The sequence below is a fragment of the Haemorhous mexicanus genome (assembly GCF_027477595.1).
Source record: "Haemorhous mexicanus isolate bHaeMex1 chromosome 32 unlocalized genomic scaffold, bHaeMex1.pri SUPER_32_unloc_5, whole genome shotgun sequence".
In the NCBI taxonomy this organism is placed as follows: Eukaryota; Metazoa; Chordata; class Aves; order Passeriformes; family Fringillidae; genus Haemorhous; species Haemorhous mexicanus.
Window position 1 is genome coordinate 45,702 of NW_026775986.1, and position 17,598 is coordinate 63,299.

The window sequence follows — 17,598 nt, forward strand, 5'->3', positions numbered from 1 at the left end:
CGCCGCGGCCAATGGCGGGGCGAGTTGGGAGGGATTGTCCCGCCCCCGTGAGGTTCAGCCAATGGGAGATCGGGGCGGGCGCGGGGGCAGCCAATGGGAGCGCGGGGAGAGGTTAGGTAGGGAGGAGTTTCCCCCGCCAAGGGCTAACGGCTGAGGGGCTTGAGGAGAGGGGGCGGGGCCCGTGTGGTGGGAGTGGGCGGCGATTGGCGGAGATGGGATGAGGCGGGGTTTACGTAGTGGGCGTGGCCATGTAAGGCACGGGCTTGTTTTGGTTGTTGGGGCGGGGGCGTGGCCTGAGCTCAAGCCGCGTCCACAGCGCCCGAACATCCCCATATTTACACAAAAGCTCCCCAAATCCACCCTAAACAACCCCAGATCCACCCAAAACTCCCCAAATCCACCCAAAACATCCCCAAAACCGCCCAAAATATCCCTAAATCCGCCCAAATATTCCCAAACCCGCCCAAAATATCCCTAGATCTTCCCAAAACATCCCCAAATCCTCCCAAAACCTCCACAAATCTGCCCCAAACCCTTCCCAGACAACACCAAACCTCCCCCAAAACTCCCCAAAGCCACCCAAAGCCCCAAAACCTCTCCCAGACACCCCCAAATCCCCTCAAATTCCCCCCGAATCCCCAGAACCCCCCAGGGGCTCCAGGCTCCCAAACCCCTCCTCAGGCTCCCCAAATTCCCCCGAAATTCCCCCAAATGCCCCAAAACTCCGAAATTTCCCCCAACCCCCGGCGGGCCGAGGGGCGGGGCTAAGGGGCGGGGCCTGGGCGTGGGCGTGGCCGCTAGGGCACAGCAGCTAAGTGGGCGTGTCCATGGGCGTGGCTAACACGTCGTGGGCGTGGTCTCCGAGCGGTGGGCGCGGCTCCACCCTCTGCAGCGGGCGTTGCGGGCGCGTTAGGGGGCGTGGCTTTCACCACAAAGGGCGTGGCCTGGGGCCGGCGGGGCAGCCCCGGCCGCTGGGGGGGGGGAAAGGGGGGCGGATTTGGGGATTTTGGGGGCGTTTTTGGGGTCTCGGCGTTGGCCCCGCCCCCTCCCAGGACCGGCGCCGCCGCCGCGGGGGGGCCCGGAGGGGTCCCCGGGGGGTCCCGGTGCCGCCGGCCCTCGCTCGCCCCCCCCCCCGCCCCCCCCCGCGCCTCCGCTGCTGCGTCACGGCCCCGCCGCCGCCGCCGCCGCTCGCAGCGGCCGCTCGGGGTCCGCGCTGGGGGGGCCGCGACCCCCCCCGGGACCGGCAGGAGAGCCTCGGGACCCCCCCGCTGCCGGGGTGAGACCCCCCCCCGCGCGGGACGGGCCCTCGGGAAACGGGACAGCCCCAAACATAGGGACACCCCCCCCCAAAAACGGGAGACCCACCCCCCCAAAAACGGGACAGCCCCAAACATAGGGACACCCCCCCCCCCAAAAACAGGACAGCCCCAAACATAGGGACACCCCCCCCCCAAAAACGGGACACCCCACCAAAAACGGGACAGCCCCAAACATAGGGACATCCCCCCCAAAAACGGGACAGCCCCAAACATAGGGACACCCCCCCCCAAAAACGGGACACGCCCCCAAAAACGGGACAGCCCCAAACATAGGGGCACCCCCCCCCAAAAAACGGGATACCCCCCCAAAATGGGACACCTCCAAACATCGGGACAGCTCCCCCGGGAAATGGGACACCACCAAAAACGGAACAGCCCAAACATAGGGATAGCCCCCCAAAAACGGGACACCCCCCCCAAAAACGGGACACCCCCCCAAAGACGGGACAACCCCTAAAACGGGACAGCCCAAACATAGGGACACACCCCCGGAAAACAGGACAGTCCCCCAAACACGCGACAGTCGCCCCCAAAAACGGGACAGCCGCCCCCCGGGAAACCGGACACCCCCCCAAAGACGGGACAACCCCAAAAACGGGACAGCCCAAACATAGGGACACACCCCCGGGAAACGGGACAGCCCAAACATAGGGACACACCCCCGGGAAACGGGACAGCCCCAAACATAGGGACACACCCCAAAAACGGGACAGCCCAAACATAGGGACACACCCCCCAAAAACGGGACAGCCCCAAACATAGGGACACACCCCAAAAACGGGACAGCCCCAACATAGGGACACACCCCAAAAACGAGACAGCCCAAACATAGGGACACACCCCAAAAACGGGACAGCCCAAACATAGGGACACCCACCCCCAAAAACGGGAGAGCCCCAAACATAGGGACACCCCCCCCAAAAACGGGAGAGCCCCAAACATAGGGACACCCCCCCCAAAAACGGGAGAGCCCCAAACATAGGGACACCCCCCCTAAAAACGGGACAGCCCAAAGATAGGGACACACCCCCCCCCAAAAACGGGACAGCCCCAAACATCGGGTCAGCTCCCCCGGGAAACGGGACAGCCCCCCAAACACGGGACCCATCCCCCCGTGGGACCCCCCAAACGGGACCCCCAAAAAAGGGACAGCCCCCCCAAAAACGGGACCCCCAAGATGGGACCGCCCCCCAAACCTGAGTCCCCAAAATGGGACCCCCCCAAAGGCGGACACGCTCCCCCAAACAGGACACGCCCCCAGCAGGACCCCCCTAAGTAGGGACCCCCCCCCCCAAGCTGGGACACCCAAAGGGACCACCCTGAAAACGGGACAGCTCCCAGAACTGCCCCCCCAAAAAGGGAACCCCCCAAATGGGACCTTTCTACCAGCGGGGACCCCTAAACTGAGAACCCCCCAAACCAGGACCCCTCCCCTAATTGGGACCCCCCAAACTGGGACCCCCTAACTGGGACCATCCCCCAAAATAGAACCCCCCCAAACTGGGATCTTTCCCCAAACTGGGACCCCCCCCCCCCACAAAAAAAGGGAAACTCCCAAACTGGGACCCTTCTCCCAACTGTGACCCCCCCAAACTGGGACCCCCCCCCAAACTGGAACCCTCACCCAGACTGAGACCCCTCCCCCAAACTGGGACCCCCTCCAAACTGGGACCCCCCCCAAACTGGGACCCCTCCTCCCAAACTGGAACCCTCCCCCAGACTGAGACCCCTCCCCCAAACTGGGACCCCCCCCAAACTGGAACCCTCCCCCAGACTGAGACCCCTCCCCCAAACTGGGACCCTCCCAAACTGGGACCCCCCCCCCCCAAACTGGGACCCCTCCCCCAAACTGGGACCCCCCCAAACTGGGACCCCTCCAAACTGGGACCCTCCCCCAAACTGGGACCCCCCCAAACTGGGACCCCCCCAAACTGGGACACCCCCCCAGACTGGGACCCTCCCAAACTGGGACCCTCCCCCAGACTGGGACCCTTCCCCAGCCCAGGCCCCCCCAAGCCCCTCCCCCCCCATTTTGGGGTCCCAGCGCCGCTTTGGCCCCGCAGCCCCCGGGTGTGATGGAGGCCACCGAGGGGGGGGGGGGCGCCCCCCCAGAGCCCCCCGAAGCCCCCCCAGATCGGGGAGGGGCAGGACGTGCTGGCCCGCTGGACAGACGGACTGCTCTACCTGGGCGTGGTCAAGAAGGTGGGACCCCAAACTGCCCCAAACTGCCCCAAACTGCCCCAAACTGCCCCAAACAGCCCCAAAACTGCCCCAAACAGCCCCAAAACTGCCCCAAACTGCCCCAAACTGCCCCAAACTGCCCCAAACAGCCCCAAAACTGCCCCAAAACTGCCCCAAAACTGCCCCAAACCAGCCCCAAACTGCCCCAAACTGCCCCAAACTGCCCCAAAACTGCCCCAAACTGCCCCAAAACTGCCCCAAAACTGCCCCAAACTGCCCCAAAACAGCCCCAGAACAGCCCCAAAGAGCCCCCAAACAGCCCCAAACAGCCCCAAACTGCCCCAAAACTGCCCCAAACTGCCCCAAAACTGCCCCAAACTGCCCCAAAACTGCCCCAAAACTGCCCCAAACTGCCCAAAACTGCCCCAAACTGCCCCAAACTGCCCCAAACAGCCCCAAAACAGCCCCAAAACTGCCCCAAAACTGCCCCAAACTGCCCCAAACTGCCCCAAAACTGCCCCAAACTGCCCCAAAACTGCCCCAAACTGCCCCAAAACTGCCCCAAACTGCCCCAAACTGCCCCAAAACAGCCCCAAAACTGCCCCAAACTGCCCCAAAACTGCCCCAAACTGCCCCAAAACAGCCCCAGAACAGCCCCAAAGAGCCCCCAAACAGCCCCAAACAGCCCCAAACAGCCCCAAAACTGCCCCAAAACAGCCCCAAAACTGCCCCAAAACTGCCCCAAAACAGCCCCAAACTGCCCCAAACTGCCCCAGACAGCCCCAAACTGCCCCAGAACAGCCCCAGAACAGCCCCAGAACAGCCCCAAAACAGCCCCAAACTGCCCCAAACTGCCCCGAAACAGCCCCAAAACTGCCCCAAACTGCCCCAAACTGCCCCAAAACTGCCCCAAACTGCCCCAAACTGCCCCAAAACTGCCCAAAACTGCCCCAGAACAGCCCCAAACTGCCCCAAAGAGCCCCAAAACAGCCCCAGAACAGCCCCAGAACAGCCCCAAAATGGCCCTGAAACAGCCCCAAACCAGCTACAAAATAGCCCCAAACAGCCCCGAAACAGCCCTGAAACTGCCCAAACCAGCCCCAGATAACCCCAAAGTGGCCCTGAAACAGCCCCAAACTGCCCCAGAACAGCCCCAGAATGGCCCCGAAACAGCCCCAAACAGCCCCGAAACAGCCCCAGAACAGCCCCAAAATGGCCCTGAAACTGCCCCAAACCAGCTCTGAAACAGCCCAAAACCAGTCCAGAAACAGCCCCAAAACTGCCTGAAACTGCCCAAAACAGCCCTGAAACAGCCCTGAAACAGCCCCAAAACAGCCCCACAGCGGCCCTGAAACAGCCCTAAACCAGCCCTGAAACAGCCCCAAAACAGCCCTGAAACAGCCCCAAAACAGCCTTGAAACAGCCCCAAAACAGCCCTGAAACTGCCCCACAGCGGCCCTGAAACAGCCCTAAACCAGCCCAAAACCCAACCCAGAAACAGCCCCCACACCGACCCTGAAACTGCCGGGAATCAGACTCCAAAATGGCCTTGAAACAGCCCAAAAAAGGCCCAAAGCCAGCCCTGAAACACCCTCAAAATGGCCCCCAAAATGGCCCTGAAACAGCCCCAAAATGGCCCTGAAACAGCCCTAAATCAGCCCAAACCCAGCTCTAAAATCAGCCCAAACCCAGCTCCAAATCGGCCCAAAATCACCCCCCAAACCCAGCCCCAAACCCAGCCCCAAACCCAGCCCAAACCCAGCCCCAAACCCAGCCCTGTACCAGCCCAAAAATAGCTTTTACACCGTCCTAAAATAGCCCAAAACCAGCCCCAAAAATCAGCTTAAAACCCACTCAAAGCCAGCCAGAAAAACAACCCCAAAACAGCCCCAAACCAGCCAAAAATGAGACAAAACCCAGCCCCAAAACAGCCCCAAAACCCCAAAAAAACAGTCCAAAAAATCCCAAAAATCAGAGCAAACCCAACCCCAAAACAGCACAAAAATCAGCCCAAAAAGGGGCGCAAAACCAGCCCCAAAATGGTCCCAAAAGAACCCAAGAACGGCCTGGAAACAGACCCAAACCAACCCTAAAGCAGCCCAAAACCTCCCCTAAAACTCCCCAAACTGACCCAGAACTCACAAAAACCAGCCCTAAAACACCCCAAAACCACCCCTAAAACCCCCCAAAAACAGCCCCAAATGCCCCAGATCCACCCTGAAAACACCCCAAAACCAGCCCTAAAAAACCCCAAAACCTCCCCTAAAACTCCCCAAACTGACCCAGAACTCACAAAAACCAGCCCTAAAACACCCCAAAACCACCCCTAAAACCCCCCCTAAAACACCCCAAAACCACCCCTAAAACACCCCAAAACCAGCCCTAACCACCCCAAAACCACCCCTAAAACACCCCAAAACCAGCCCTAAATGCCCCAAAACCACCCCTAAAACACCCCAAAACCAGCCCCAAATGCCCCAAAACCAGCCCCAAACCACCCCTAAAACCCCCCAAAACCACCCCTAAAACACCCCAAAACAAGCCCAAAACCACCCCTAAAACACCCCAAAACAAGCCCAAAACCACCCCTAAAACACCCCAAAACCAGCCCTAAATGCCCCAAAACCACCCCTAAAACCCCCCAAAAACAGCCCCAAATGCCCCAGATCCACCCTGAAAACACCCCAAAACCACCCCTAAAACACCCCAAAACCAGCCCTAAAACACCCCAAAACCAGCCCTAAACACCCCAAAACCAGCCCCAAACCACCCCTAAAACACCCCTGAAACACCCCAAAACCACCCCTAAAACACCCCAAAACCAGCCCTAAAACCCCCCAAAACCACCCCTAAAACACCCCAAAACCAGCCCTAAACCCCCCTAAACCACCCCTAAATGCCCCAAAACCGGCCCCAAACCGCCCCTGAAACACCCCCAAACCAGCCCAAAACCACCCCTAAAAAACCCCAAAACCACCCCTAAAACACCCCAAAACCAGCCCTAAACACCCCAAAACCAGCCCCAAACCACCCCTAAAACACCCCTGAAACACCCCAAAACCACCCCAAAACCAGCCCCAAACTACCCCTGAAACACCCCAAAACCACCCCTAAAACACCCCAAAACCAGCCCCAAATGCCCCCAAACCACCCTCCAACTCTCCACCCCAAAACCTCCTAAAACCACCCCGAACCAGCCCAAACCAGCCCAAACCAGCCAGCACCCCCAGACTCCCTAAACCAGCGCAAAACCCCCCAGAGCTTCCCCAAACCAGCCCAAACCACCCAAAACAGCCCAAAATACCCAAAACCACCCCAAAAAACCCGCCCCAAAATCGGCCCAAGCCCGCCAAACCCAGCCCCTAAAACCCCCAAATCTCCCCAAATTCCCTCCAAATCCCCCAAAATCTCCCCAAGGTCTGCCCAGACCCCCTCCCAAATCCCCCCAAAATCCCAAAAATCCCCCAAATCTCTCCCAAATCCCTCCCAAATCCCCCCCAAAATCCCCAAATCTCTCCCAAATCCCTCCCAAACCTCCCCCACAATCCCCCAAATCCCTCCCAAATCCCCCCCAAAATCCCCAAAAAACCCCCAAATCCCTCCCAAACCTCTCCCACAATCCCTCAAATCCCCCCAAATCCCCCCCAAAATCCCCAAATCTCTCCCAAATCCCTCCCAAATCCCCCCCAAAATCCCCCAAATCCCTCCCAAATCCCCCCAAAATCCCAAAAATCCCCCAAATCTCTCCCAAATCCCTTCCAAACCTCCCCCAAAATCCCCCAAATCCCTCCCAAATCCCCCCCAAAATCCCAAAAATCCCCCCAATCCCTCCCAAATCCCTCCCAAACCTCCCCAAAAATCCCCCCAATCCCTCCCAAATCCCCCAAATCCCTCCCAAATCCCCCCAAAATCCCAAAAATCCACCAAATCTCTCCCAAATCCCTCCCAAATCCCTCCCAAACCTCCCCCACAATCCCCCAAATCCCTCCCAAATCCCCCCAAAATCCCAAAAATCCCCAAAATCTCTCCCAAATCCCTCCCAAACCTCCCCCACAATCCCCCAAATCCCTCCCAAATCGGCCCAAAATCCCAAAAATCCCCCAAATCTCTCCCAAATCCCTCCCAAATCCCCCCAAATCCCTCCCAATTCCCCCCCAAAATCCCCAAATCTCTCCCAAATCCCCCCAAATCCCCCCCAAATCCCCCCCAAAATCCCAAAAATCCCCCAAATCTCTCCCAAATCCCTCCCAAATCCCTCCCAAACCGCCCCCACAATCCCCCAAATCCCTCCCAAATCCCCCACAATCCCCCCCAAAATCCCCAAAATCCCTCCCAAATCCCCCCCAAAATCCCAAAAATCCCCCACAATCCCCCAAATCTCTCCCAAATCCCCCCAAATCCCCCCAAATGCCCCCCAAATCCCCCCAAAATCCCCCAAATCCCCACAATCCCTCCCAAATCCCCTCCAAAATCCCCCAAATCTCTCCCAAATCTCTCCCAAATCCCTCCCAAACCTCCCCGAAAATCCCCAAATCCCTCCCAAATCCCACAAAATCCCAAAAATCCCCAAATCTCTCCCAAATCCCTCCCAAACCTCCCCCAAAAATCCCCCAAATCCCTCCCAAAATCCCCCAAATCCCCCCCAAAATCCCCCAAATCCCTCCCAAATCCCCCCAAAATCCCCCAAATCCCCCAAATCCCTCCCAAATCCCTCCCAAATCCCCCCAAAATCCCCCAAATCCCCCCAAAATCCCCCAAATCCCCCAAATCCCCCCAAATCCCCCCAAAATCCCCCAAATCCCCCCCAAATCCCCCAAAATCCCCAAAATCTCTCCCAAATCCCTCCCAAACCTCCCCCACAATCCCCCAAATCCCTCCCAAATCCCTCCCAAATCCCCCAAAATCCCAAAAATCCCCCAAATCCCTCCCAAATCCCTCCCAAACCTCCCCCACAATCCCCCAAATCCCCCCAAATCCCTCCCAAATCCCCCCCAAAATCCCCAAATCTCTCCCAAGTCCCTCCCAAATCCCTCCCAAACCTCCCCCACAATCCCCCAAATCCCTCCCAAATCCCCTCACAATCCCCCCCAAAATCCCCAAAATCCCCCCCAAATCCCCCACAATCCCCCCCAAATCCCCCAAACCCCCCATCCCCCCTCCGGCTCCCCGCAGGTGGACGCCTCCCGCCGGGGCTGTTTGATCCAGTTCGAGGACAATTCCCAGTTTTTCGTTCTCTGGAAAGACATCAGCCCGGGTGAGCCGGAATCCCCCAATTAACCCGTTCATCAGTGACTAATTAGCGGCTCATTAGCGGCTCATTGGCTGAGGGTTTAACCCCTTCCTGGCGTCCCCCCAGCCGCCGTGCCCGGGGACGACCCCTCGTGCTGCGTCTGCGCCGGGAATTCCCGAAATCCCGACAATTCCCTGGTCCGCTGCGGGAAGTGCGGCCACGGTCAGCGAAAAACCGGGGAAAAACGGGGAAAATGGGGACAAAACCGGGAAAAACAGGGGGAAAGGGGTAAAAAAAACCTGGGAAAAACTGGGGGGAAAACGGGGAGAAAAACGGGGGAAAAAATCCCGAAAATTCCCTGGTCCAGTGCGGGAAGTGCGGCCGCGGTCAGGGAAAAACCGGGGAAAAAACGGGAAAAATGGGGACAAAACCGGGAAAAACAGGGGGAAAATGGGGGGAAAGGGGTAAAAAAAAAACTGGGAAAAACGGGGGGGGGAACGGGGGAAAAATCCCGAAAATTCCCTGGTCCGCTGCGGGAAGTGCGGCCACGGTCAGCGAAAAACTGGGGAAAAAACGGGAAAAATGGGGAAAAACCGGGAAAAACAGGGGGAAAGGGGTAAAAAACAACCTGGGAAAAACTGGGGGGGGGGAACGGGGGAAAAATCCCGAAAATTCCCTGGTCCGCTGCGGGAAGTGCGGCCGCGGTCAGCGAAAAACTGGGGAAAAAACGGGAAAAATGGGGAAAAACCGGGAAAAACAGGGGGAAAATGGGGGGAAAGGGGTAAAAAAAAAAACTGGGAAAAACGGGGGGGGAACGGGGGAAAAATCCCGAAAATTCCCTGGTCCAGTGCGGGAAGTGCGGCCGCGGTCAGCGAAAAACCGGGGAAAAAACCGGGAAAAATGGGGAAAAACCGGGAAAAACAGGGGGAAAATGGGGGGAAAGGGGTAAAAAAAAAAAACTGGGAAAAACGGGGGGGGAACGGGGGAAAAATCCCGAAAATTCCCTGGTCCGCTGCGGGAAGTGCGGCCGCGGTCAGCGAAAAACCGGGGAAAAAACGGGAAAAATGGGGACAAACCGGGAAAAACAGGGGGAAAATGGGGGGAAAGGAGTAAAAAAAAAACTGGGAAAAACGGGGGGGGAACGGGGGGAAAAATCCCGACAATTCCCTGGTCCGCTGCGGGAAGTGCGGCCACGGTCAGGGAAAAACCGGGGAAAACAAGGGGAAAAATGGGGAAAAACCGGGAAAAACAGGGGGAAAATGGGGGGAAAGGGGTAAAAAAAAACTGGGAAAAACGGGGGGGGGAACGGGGGAAAAAATCCCGACAATTCCCTGGTCCGCTGCGGGAAGTGCGGCCACGGTCAGGGAAAAACCGGGGAAAAAAAAGGGAAAAATGGGAGGGGAAACGGAACAACAGGGGGAAAGGGGGAAATATGGGGGAAAGGGATAATGGGGAGAAAACGGGGATAAAAATGGGGGAAATGGGTAAAATTCGGGGGAAAAAACGAGGAAAATGGGGAAAAACTACAGGGAAATGGGGAGGAAAGGAGGGGAAATGGGGGTAGAGGGGAAAACATGGAAAGGGAAAAGGGGAAAATGGGGAAAACGGGGGGAAAATGGGGGAAAAACGGGGGAAATGGGTGAAATGGCGTCTGCATCGAGAATTCCCGAAATCCCAAAAATTCCCTGTGCTGGTGTGGGAAGTGCGGCCGCGGTCAGCAAAAAATGGGAGGAAAATGGGGAAAAAAATGGGAAAAATGGGGATGAAAGCGGGGGGAAACAGGGAGAAAAACGGGGGGGAAATGGGGAGAAAAAGTGGGGAAAACAGGGAAAAATGGGGGGATAAAAATGAGAATAAAACCGGGGGAAATGGCGGGGGGGGGGGGGGAAATGAGAAAAACTGAGGGGAAAATGGGAAAATCGGGGATAGAAATGGGAAAATCGGGGATAAAAATGGGAAAATCGGGGCTAGAAATGGGAAAATCGGGGCTGGAAATGGGGGAGAACGGGAGAGATGGGGAAACCAGGGGGATAAAAACGGGGAAAACCACGGAAAATGGGGGGAATGGGAATAGAGAGTGGGGAAAATGGGGAAAGGGTGGGGAAATCCCCTCCAAAGTGGGAAAAATGGGGAAAAATGGGATTGGGGTGGGAAAATGGGAATGGGGGAGGGAAATGGGAATTGAGGTGAGATGGCTGGGAAAAAATGGGAATTTCGACGGGAAAATGGGGGGGAGGGGGAAAATGGGAGAATCCCCTGAAAGGTTGGAAAAATGGGAGAAACCTGGGATTTGGGTGGGAAAGAGGGAAAAGTGGGAATGGGGTTGGAAAACGGGGAAAAAACCCAGGAGGAACGGGAAAAATATGGGAAAAGGAGGGGGGAGGGGAAGTGGATTTGGGCCAAAAACCACCCAAAAAAAAAGGGAATGACGGCGGGAAGAGAGGGGGAGGGGCTGGGAGGAAGGAGGGGGGTGCGGGATTCCCGGAGAATTCCCAGGAATTGCGGGAATTGCCCGTTCCCAGCCTACCACCAGCGCTGCCACGTGCCCCCGCCCCCCGGCGGCGCCGCCCCCTGGAGCTGCCGCCGCTGCGTCTTCGCCGTGGCCACCAAGGTGAGCCCGGAATCGCCCCAAATTCTCCCAAAAATTCCCAAAAAATTAAAAAAAAAATTCCCCCCAAAATTTCCCAAAAAAATCCCCAAAAATTCCCAAAAAAATCCCCCAAAATTCCCCCAATCCCGTCCCTGGGAGGCTCCCCAGGATCCCGGGATTCGCCCCAAATCCCAGCTTTGGGACCTAAGTTCCTGGGGTTTTGGCCCAAATTTCCCATTTTTCGGGCTCAGAGTTCCCAGTTTTTTGGGGTCCAGTCCCAGTTTTGGGATCAAAAACTTTGGGCCTCCAATTTTGGGTTCCAACTCCGAATTTTGGGTTCCAAACCCCAGTTTTGGGGATCTAAACTCCAAATTTTGGGAGGTTCCAGTCCCTTATTTTTGGGGTCTAAACTCCAAGGTTTGGGATGCGATTCCAATTTCTGGCTGTCCCGATCCCAGTTCTGCGACCCAACCCCCGAATCCTGGGGTGGAAATCCCAATTTTTGGGGCCCAAACTCCCAACCCTGGGGTGGAAATCCCAATTTTTGGGGCCCAAACTCCCAATCCTGGGGTGGAAATCCCAATTTTTGGGGCCCTAACTCCTTTTTTTGCAGTTCCCACCCTGATTTGTTCATTTCCCGATGTCGTTCCTGGGAATCCCCGAGATTCCCGCGGGAATTCCCGGCAATGCCCGCTGCAATTCCCGCGGGTTTCCCGGGGCCATTCCCGGGGGCCATTCCCGGAGCCATTCCCGGGGTCATTCCCGGTTCATTCCCGCTGTTTTCCCGTTGGTTCCCGCTGTAATTCCCGGGGTCATTCCTGGGTTTTCCCCCCACATTCCCGGTGTCTTTCCCGGGGTCATTCCCGGTGTTTTCCTGTTCATTCCTGCTGGAATTCCCGGGGTCATTCCCGCTGGAATTCCCACTCGTTCCCGGGGTCATTCCCGGTGTTTCCCCCAGCGGGGCGGGGCGCTCCGGCGGGGCCATTCCCGGTGTTTATTCCCGGTGTAATTCCCGGTTTTTCCCAGCGGGGCGGGGCGCTCCGGCGGGGCCATTCCCGGTGTCATTCCCGGTGTCATTCCCGGTGTGAATTCCGGTGTCATTCCCGGTGTTTATTCCCGGTTTTTCCCGGTGTTTATTCCCGGTTTTTCCCGGTGTAATTCCCGGTTTCCCCCAGCGAGGCGGGGCGCTCTGGCGGGGCCATTCCCGGTGCCATTCCCGGTGTTATTCCCGGTGTCATTCCCGGTGTAATTCCCGGTTTTTCCCAGCGGGGCGGAGCGCTCCGGCGGGGCCATTCCCGGTGTAATTCCCCGGTGTAATTCCTGGTTTTTCCCAGCGGGGCGGGGCGCTCCGGCGGGGCCGTTCCCGGTGTCATTCCCGGTGTCATTCCCGGTTTTCCCACCCCAGCGGGGCGGGGCGCTCCGGCGGGGCCCTTCCCGGTGTCATTCCCGGTGTTTATTCCCGGTTTTTCCCAGCGGGGCGGGGCGCTCCGGCGGGGCCGTTCCCGGTGTCATTCCCGGTTTTTCCCAGCGGGGCGGGGCGCTCCGGCGGGGCCCTTCCCGGTGTCATTCCCGGTGTTTATTCCCGGTTTTTCCCGGTGTCATTCCCGGTTTTTCCCAGCGGGGGCGGGGGCGCTCCGGCGGGGCCCTTCCCGGTGTCATTCCCGGTGTAATTCCCGGTGCAATTCCCGGTTTTTCCCAGCGGGGCGGGGCGCTCCGGCGGGGGCCGTTCCCGGTGTCATTCCCGGTGTTTATTCCCGGTTTTTCCCGGTGTAATTCCCGGTTTTTCCCAGCGGGGCGGGGCGCTCCGGCGGGGCCCTTCCCGGTGTCATTCCCGGTGTTTATTCCCGGTTTTTCCCGGTGTAATTCCCGGTTTTTCCCAGCGGGGCGGGGGCGCTCCGGCGGGGGCCGTTCCCGGTGTCATTCCCGGTGTTTATTCCCGGTTTTTCCCAGCGGGGCGGGGCGCTCCGGCGGGGCCGTTCCCGGTGTTTATTCCCGGTGTCATTCCCGGTGTCATTCCCGGTTTTTCCCAGCGGGGCGGGGCGCTCCGGCGGGGCCCTTCCCGGTGTAATTCCCGGTGTAATTCCCGGTGCAATTCCCGGTTTTTCCCAGCGGGGCGGGGCGCTCCGGCGGGGCCCTTCCCGGTGTAATTCCCGGTGTAATTCCCGGTGCAATTCCCGGTTTTTCCCAGCGGGGCGGGGCGCTCCGGCGGGGCCGTTCCCGGTGTCATTCCGGTGTAATTCCCGGTTTTTCCCAGCGGGGCGGGGCGCTCCGGCGGGGCCGTTCCCGGTTTTTCCCGGTGTAATTCCCGGTTTTTCCCAGCGGGGCGGGGCGCTCCGGCGGGGCCGTTCCCGGTGTCATTCCCGGTGTAATTCCCGGTTTTTCCCAGCGGGGCGGGGCGCTCCGGCGGGGCCCGCAGGCGCGGGCGATGCTGCGGATGAAGTCGGTGCTGCCGTACGCGCTCGGAGCGCTGGACTGGGACCCCCCGCACCTGCACAACCTCCAGCACTGCTACTGCTACTGCGGCGGGGCCCGGGCAGTGAGTGCTCCCCGCCATTCCCAAAAACCCCCGCCATTCCCAAAAACCCCCGCCATTCCCAAAAATCCCACCATTCCCAAAAAACCCGCCATTCCCAAAAATCCCGCCACTCCCAAAAAACCCGCGTCCAAATCCGCTCAGAAACGGCCCCGAAACCCCAAAATCTGCCCCCAAACTGGGACCCCCCCCGCACCTGCACGACCTCCAGCACTGACCCTGCTGCTGCAGCAGGCCCGGGCAGTGAGTGCTGCTCCCAAAAATCCCCCCAAAAATCCTGGAATCCCCGAAAAAATCCCGGGATTGCCAAAAGGGCCCCATCAAATTCCGCTCAGAAACAGCCCCGAGACTCCAAAAACGGCCCCAAATCTGCCCCAACTTCCCCCCTGCACAACTCCAGCACCACCCAAAGCTGCAGGGAGATTGGGCAGTGAGTCACATTCCCAAAAATCCCAAAAAATCCTGGAATTCCCCCCCCCCCCCCCCCCCCCCCAAAAAATCCTAGAATTCCCAAAAGGCCCCATCAAAATCCGCTCAGACACGGCCCCAAAATGGCCCCAAAACCCCAAAAACCGCCCCAAATTCCCCCCTGCACCAACTGCTGCACCTCCCAAAAGTGCAGGGAGCAGTGAGTGATGTTCCTGAAAATCCAGAATTCCCAAAAATGTCTCAGAATTCCTAAAAAAATCCCGGCCAAAATAACCCCAAACCGGCCCCAAAACCCCCAAATCTGCCCCCAGTTCCACCTGCACCACCCCCAGCACTGACCCTGCTGCTGTGGCAGGCCCGGCCTGGGAGTCACAGTCCCAAAAATCCCGAAAATTCCCAGAATTCCCCAAAAAAAATCCCACCCCAAATAACCCAAAACCGCCCAGAAACGGCCCCAGAAAAGCCGGGAAAATCCCCCAAATTCCCAAATGTCCCAAAATCCCCAAATCCCCTCCTGAGCCCCCCAGAATTCCCAGCTGGAACCTGAGGGTGCTCCCAGTGCTCCCCCAAAACCCCTGAAAATCCCTGAAAAATCCCCCAAAATTCCCAAATTCCCGAAAACACCCCAAACCCCAGCTGGAACCTGGGGGCTCCAAGAGAAATTCCCCCAAATTTCCCCCAAAATCCCCCTGAAATCCCCCAAAACCCCCAGAAAATTCCCCAAAATTCCCTAAATTCACCAAAAATTCCCTAAATTTCCCTAAATTTCAAAAAATCCCTAAATTTCCCTAAAATTCCCAAAAATTCCTGAAATTTCCCTAAAATTCCTGAAATTTCCCTTAAATTCCTGAAATTTCCCTAAAATTCCCTAAATTTCCCAAAATTTCCCTTAAATTCCCTAAATTTCCCAAAATTCCCCAAAATTCCCCAAAATTCCCTGAATTCCCTGAATTCCCCTCTCCCCTGCCCTTGCCCCCGTTCCCAGCTGGAACCCAGAGACGCTCCCAGAAATCCCCCAAAGCCCCGGAGAAATCCCCCCAGGTTTCCCCCAAAATCCCCCAAAACCCCCAGAAAATTTTCAAATTTCCCCAGAATTCCTGAAATTTCCCTAAATTTCCCTAAAATTTCCTAAAATTCCCCAAAATTCTCTAAAATTCCCTAAAATTCCTTAAATTTCCCTAAAATTCCCCAAAGTTCTAGAAGATTCTCGAAAATTCCCTAAATTTCCTCAAAATTCCCTAAAATTCTTTAAAATTCCCAAAATTTCCCAAAAATTCCCAAAAATTCCCCAAAATTCCCCAAAATTCCCTAAATTTCCCTAAATTTCCCTAAAATTCTCTAAAATTCCCTAAAATTCCCTAAATTTCTCTAAAATTTCCAAAAAATTCCCTAAATTTCCCTAAAATTTCAAAAAATTCCCTAAATTTCCCTAAAATTCCCTACATTTCCCTAAAATTCCCCAAAAATCTCTAAAATTCCCTACAATTCCTTAAATTTTCTGTAAATTCCCCAAAGTTCTTGAAAATTCCCAAAAATTCTCGAAAATTCCCTAAATTTCCCTAAAATTCCCTACATTTCCCTAAATTTCCTGAAAATTCCCTAAATTTCCCTAAAATTCCCAAAAATTCCCCAAAATTCCCTGAAAATTCCCTGAATTCCCCTCTCCCCTGCCCTTGCCCCGGTTCCAAGCTGGAACCCAGAGACGCTCCCAGAAATCCCCCAAAGCCCCGGAGAAATCCCCCCAGGTTTCCCCCCAAAATCCCCTGGAAATCTCCCAAAACCCCCAGAAAATTCCCCAAAATGCCCCAAAATTTCCTAAATTTCCCAAAATTTCCCTAAAGTTCCCGTAAATTCCCGTACATTTCTCTAAATCTCCCTAAATTTCCCAAAAAATTCCCAAAAAATCCCCTAAATTCCCTAAATTTCACTAAAATTCACTACATTTCCCAAAAATTCCCCAAAATTCACTGCATTTCCCAAAAATTCCCCAAAATTTCCTAAATTTCCCAAAATTCTCCAAAATTTCCCTAAAATTCCCGTAAATTTCTCTAAATTTCCCAAAAAATTCCCAAAAAATTCCCAAAAATTCCCCAAAATTCCCTAAATTTCCCTAAAATTCACTACATTTCCCAAAAATTCCCCAAAATTCACTACATTTCCCAAAAATTCCCCAAAATTTCCTGAAAATTCCCTGAATTCCCCTCTCCCCTGCCCTTGCCCCGGTTCCCAGCTGGAACCCGGGAGCTCCCAGAGCTCCCCCAAAGCCCCGGAGAAATCCCCCCAGGTTTCCCCCCAAATCCCCCAGGTTTCCCCCCCAAATCCCCCCAGGTTTCCCCCCCAAATCCCCCCAGGTTTTCCCCCAAATCCCCCCAGGTCTCCCCCCAAATCCCCCCAGGTCTCCCCCCAAATTCCCCCAGGTTTCCCCCCCAAATCCCCCAGAAGACCCCCCAAATCCTCCCAGGTTTCCCCCAAAATCCCCCCAGGTCTCCCCCAAATCCCCCCAGGTTTCCCCCCAAATCCCCCAGAAGACCCCCCAAATCCTCCCAGGTTTCCCCCAAAATCCCCCCAGGTTTCCCCCCAAATCCCCCAGGTTTCCCCCAAAATCCCCCCAGGTTTTCCCCCCAAATCCCCCCAGGTTTCCCCCCAAATCCCCCCAGGTTTCCCCCAAAATTCCCCCAGGTTTCCCCCCCAAATCCCCCAGAAGACCCCCCCAAATCCCCCCAGGTTTTCCCCCAAAATCCCCCAGGTCTCCCCCCCAAATCCTCCCAGGTTTCCCCCCAAATCCCCCCAGATTTCCCCCCAAATCCCCCAGGTCTCCCCCAAATCCCCCAGAAGACCCCCCAAATCCCCCCAGGTCTCCCCCCAAATCCCCCAGATTTCCCCCCAAACCCCCCAGGTTTCCCCCCAAATCCCCCAGAAGACCCCCCGAATCCCCCCCAGGTTTCCCCCCAAATCCCCCCAGGTTTCCCCCCAAATCCCCCAGGTTTCCCCCCAAATCCCCCAGAAGACCCCCCAAATCCCCCAGGTTTCCCCCCAAATCCCCCCAGGTTTCCCCCCAAAATCCCCCCAGGTTTCCCCCCAAATCCCCCCAGGTTTTCCCCCAAATCCCCCCAGATTTTCCCCCAAATCCCCCCAGGTTTTCCCCCAAAATCTCCCCAGGTTTTCCCCCCAAATCCCCCCAGGTTTCCCCCCAAATCCCCCAGGTTTCCCCCTAAATCCCCCAGAAGACCCCCCAAACCCCCAGAAAATTCCCCCAAATCCCCCAGAAGACCCCCCAAATCCCCCCAGAAGACCCCCCAAATCCCCCCAGAAGACC

At 56.9% G+C, this 17,598-nt stretch overlaps 1 protein-coding gene across 1 annotated transcript; it reads left to right on the forward strand.

The window, feature by feature from the left end:
• Nucleotides 1-11: 11 nt before the first annotated feature.
• On the forward strand, nucleotides 12-13,856 carry PHF1 (PHD finger protein 1; the record flags this gene model as incomplete). The annotated part of the gene is made up of 7 exons (XM_059837395.1): nucleotides 12-111; nucleotides 1,053-1,276; nucleotides 3,396-3,521; nucleotides 8,673-8,754; nucleotides 8,857-8,952; nucleotides 11,253-11,341; nucleotides 13,707-13,856. Coding segments are annotated over exons 1-7 (867 nt in total), but the record flags the coding sequence as incomplete, so codon positions are not given.
• Between the last annotated feature and the right edge of the window lie 3,742 nt (nucleotides 13,857-17,598).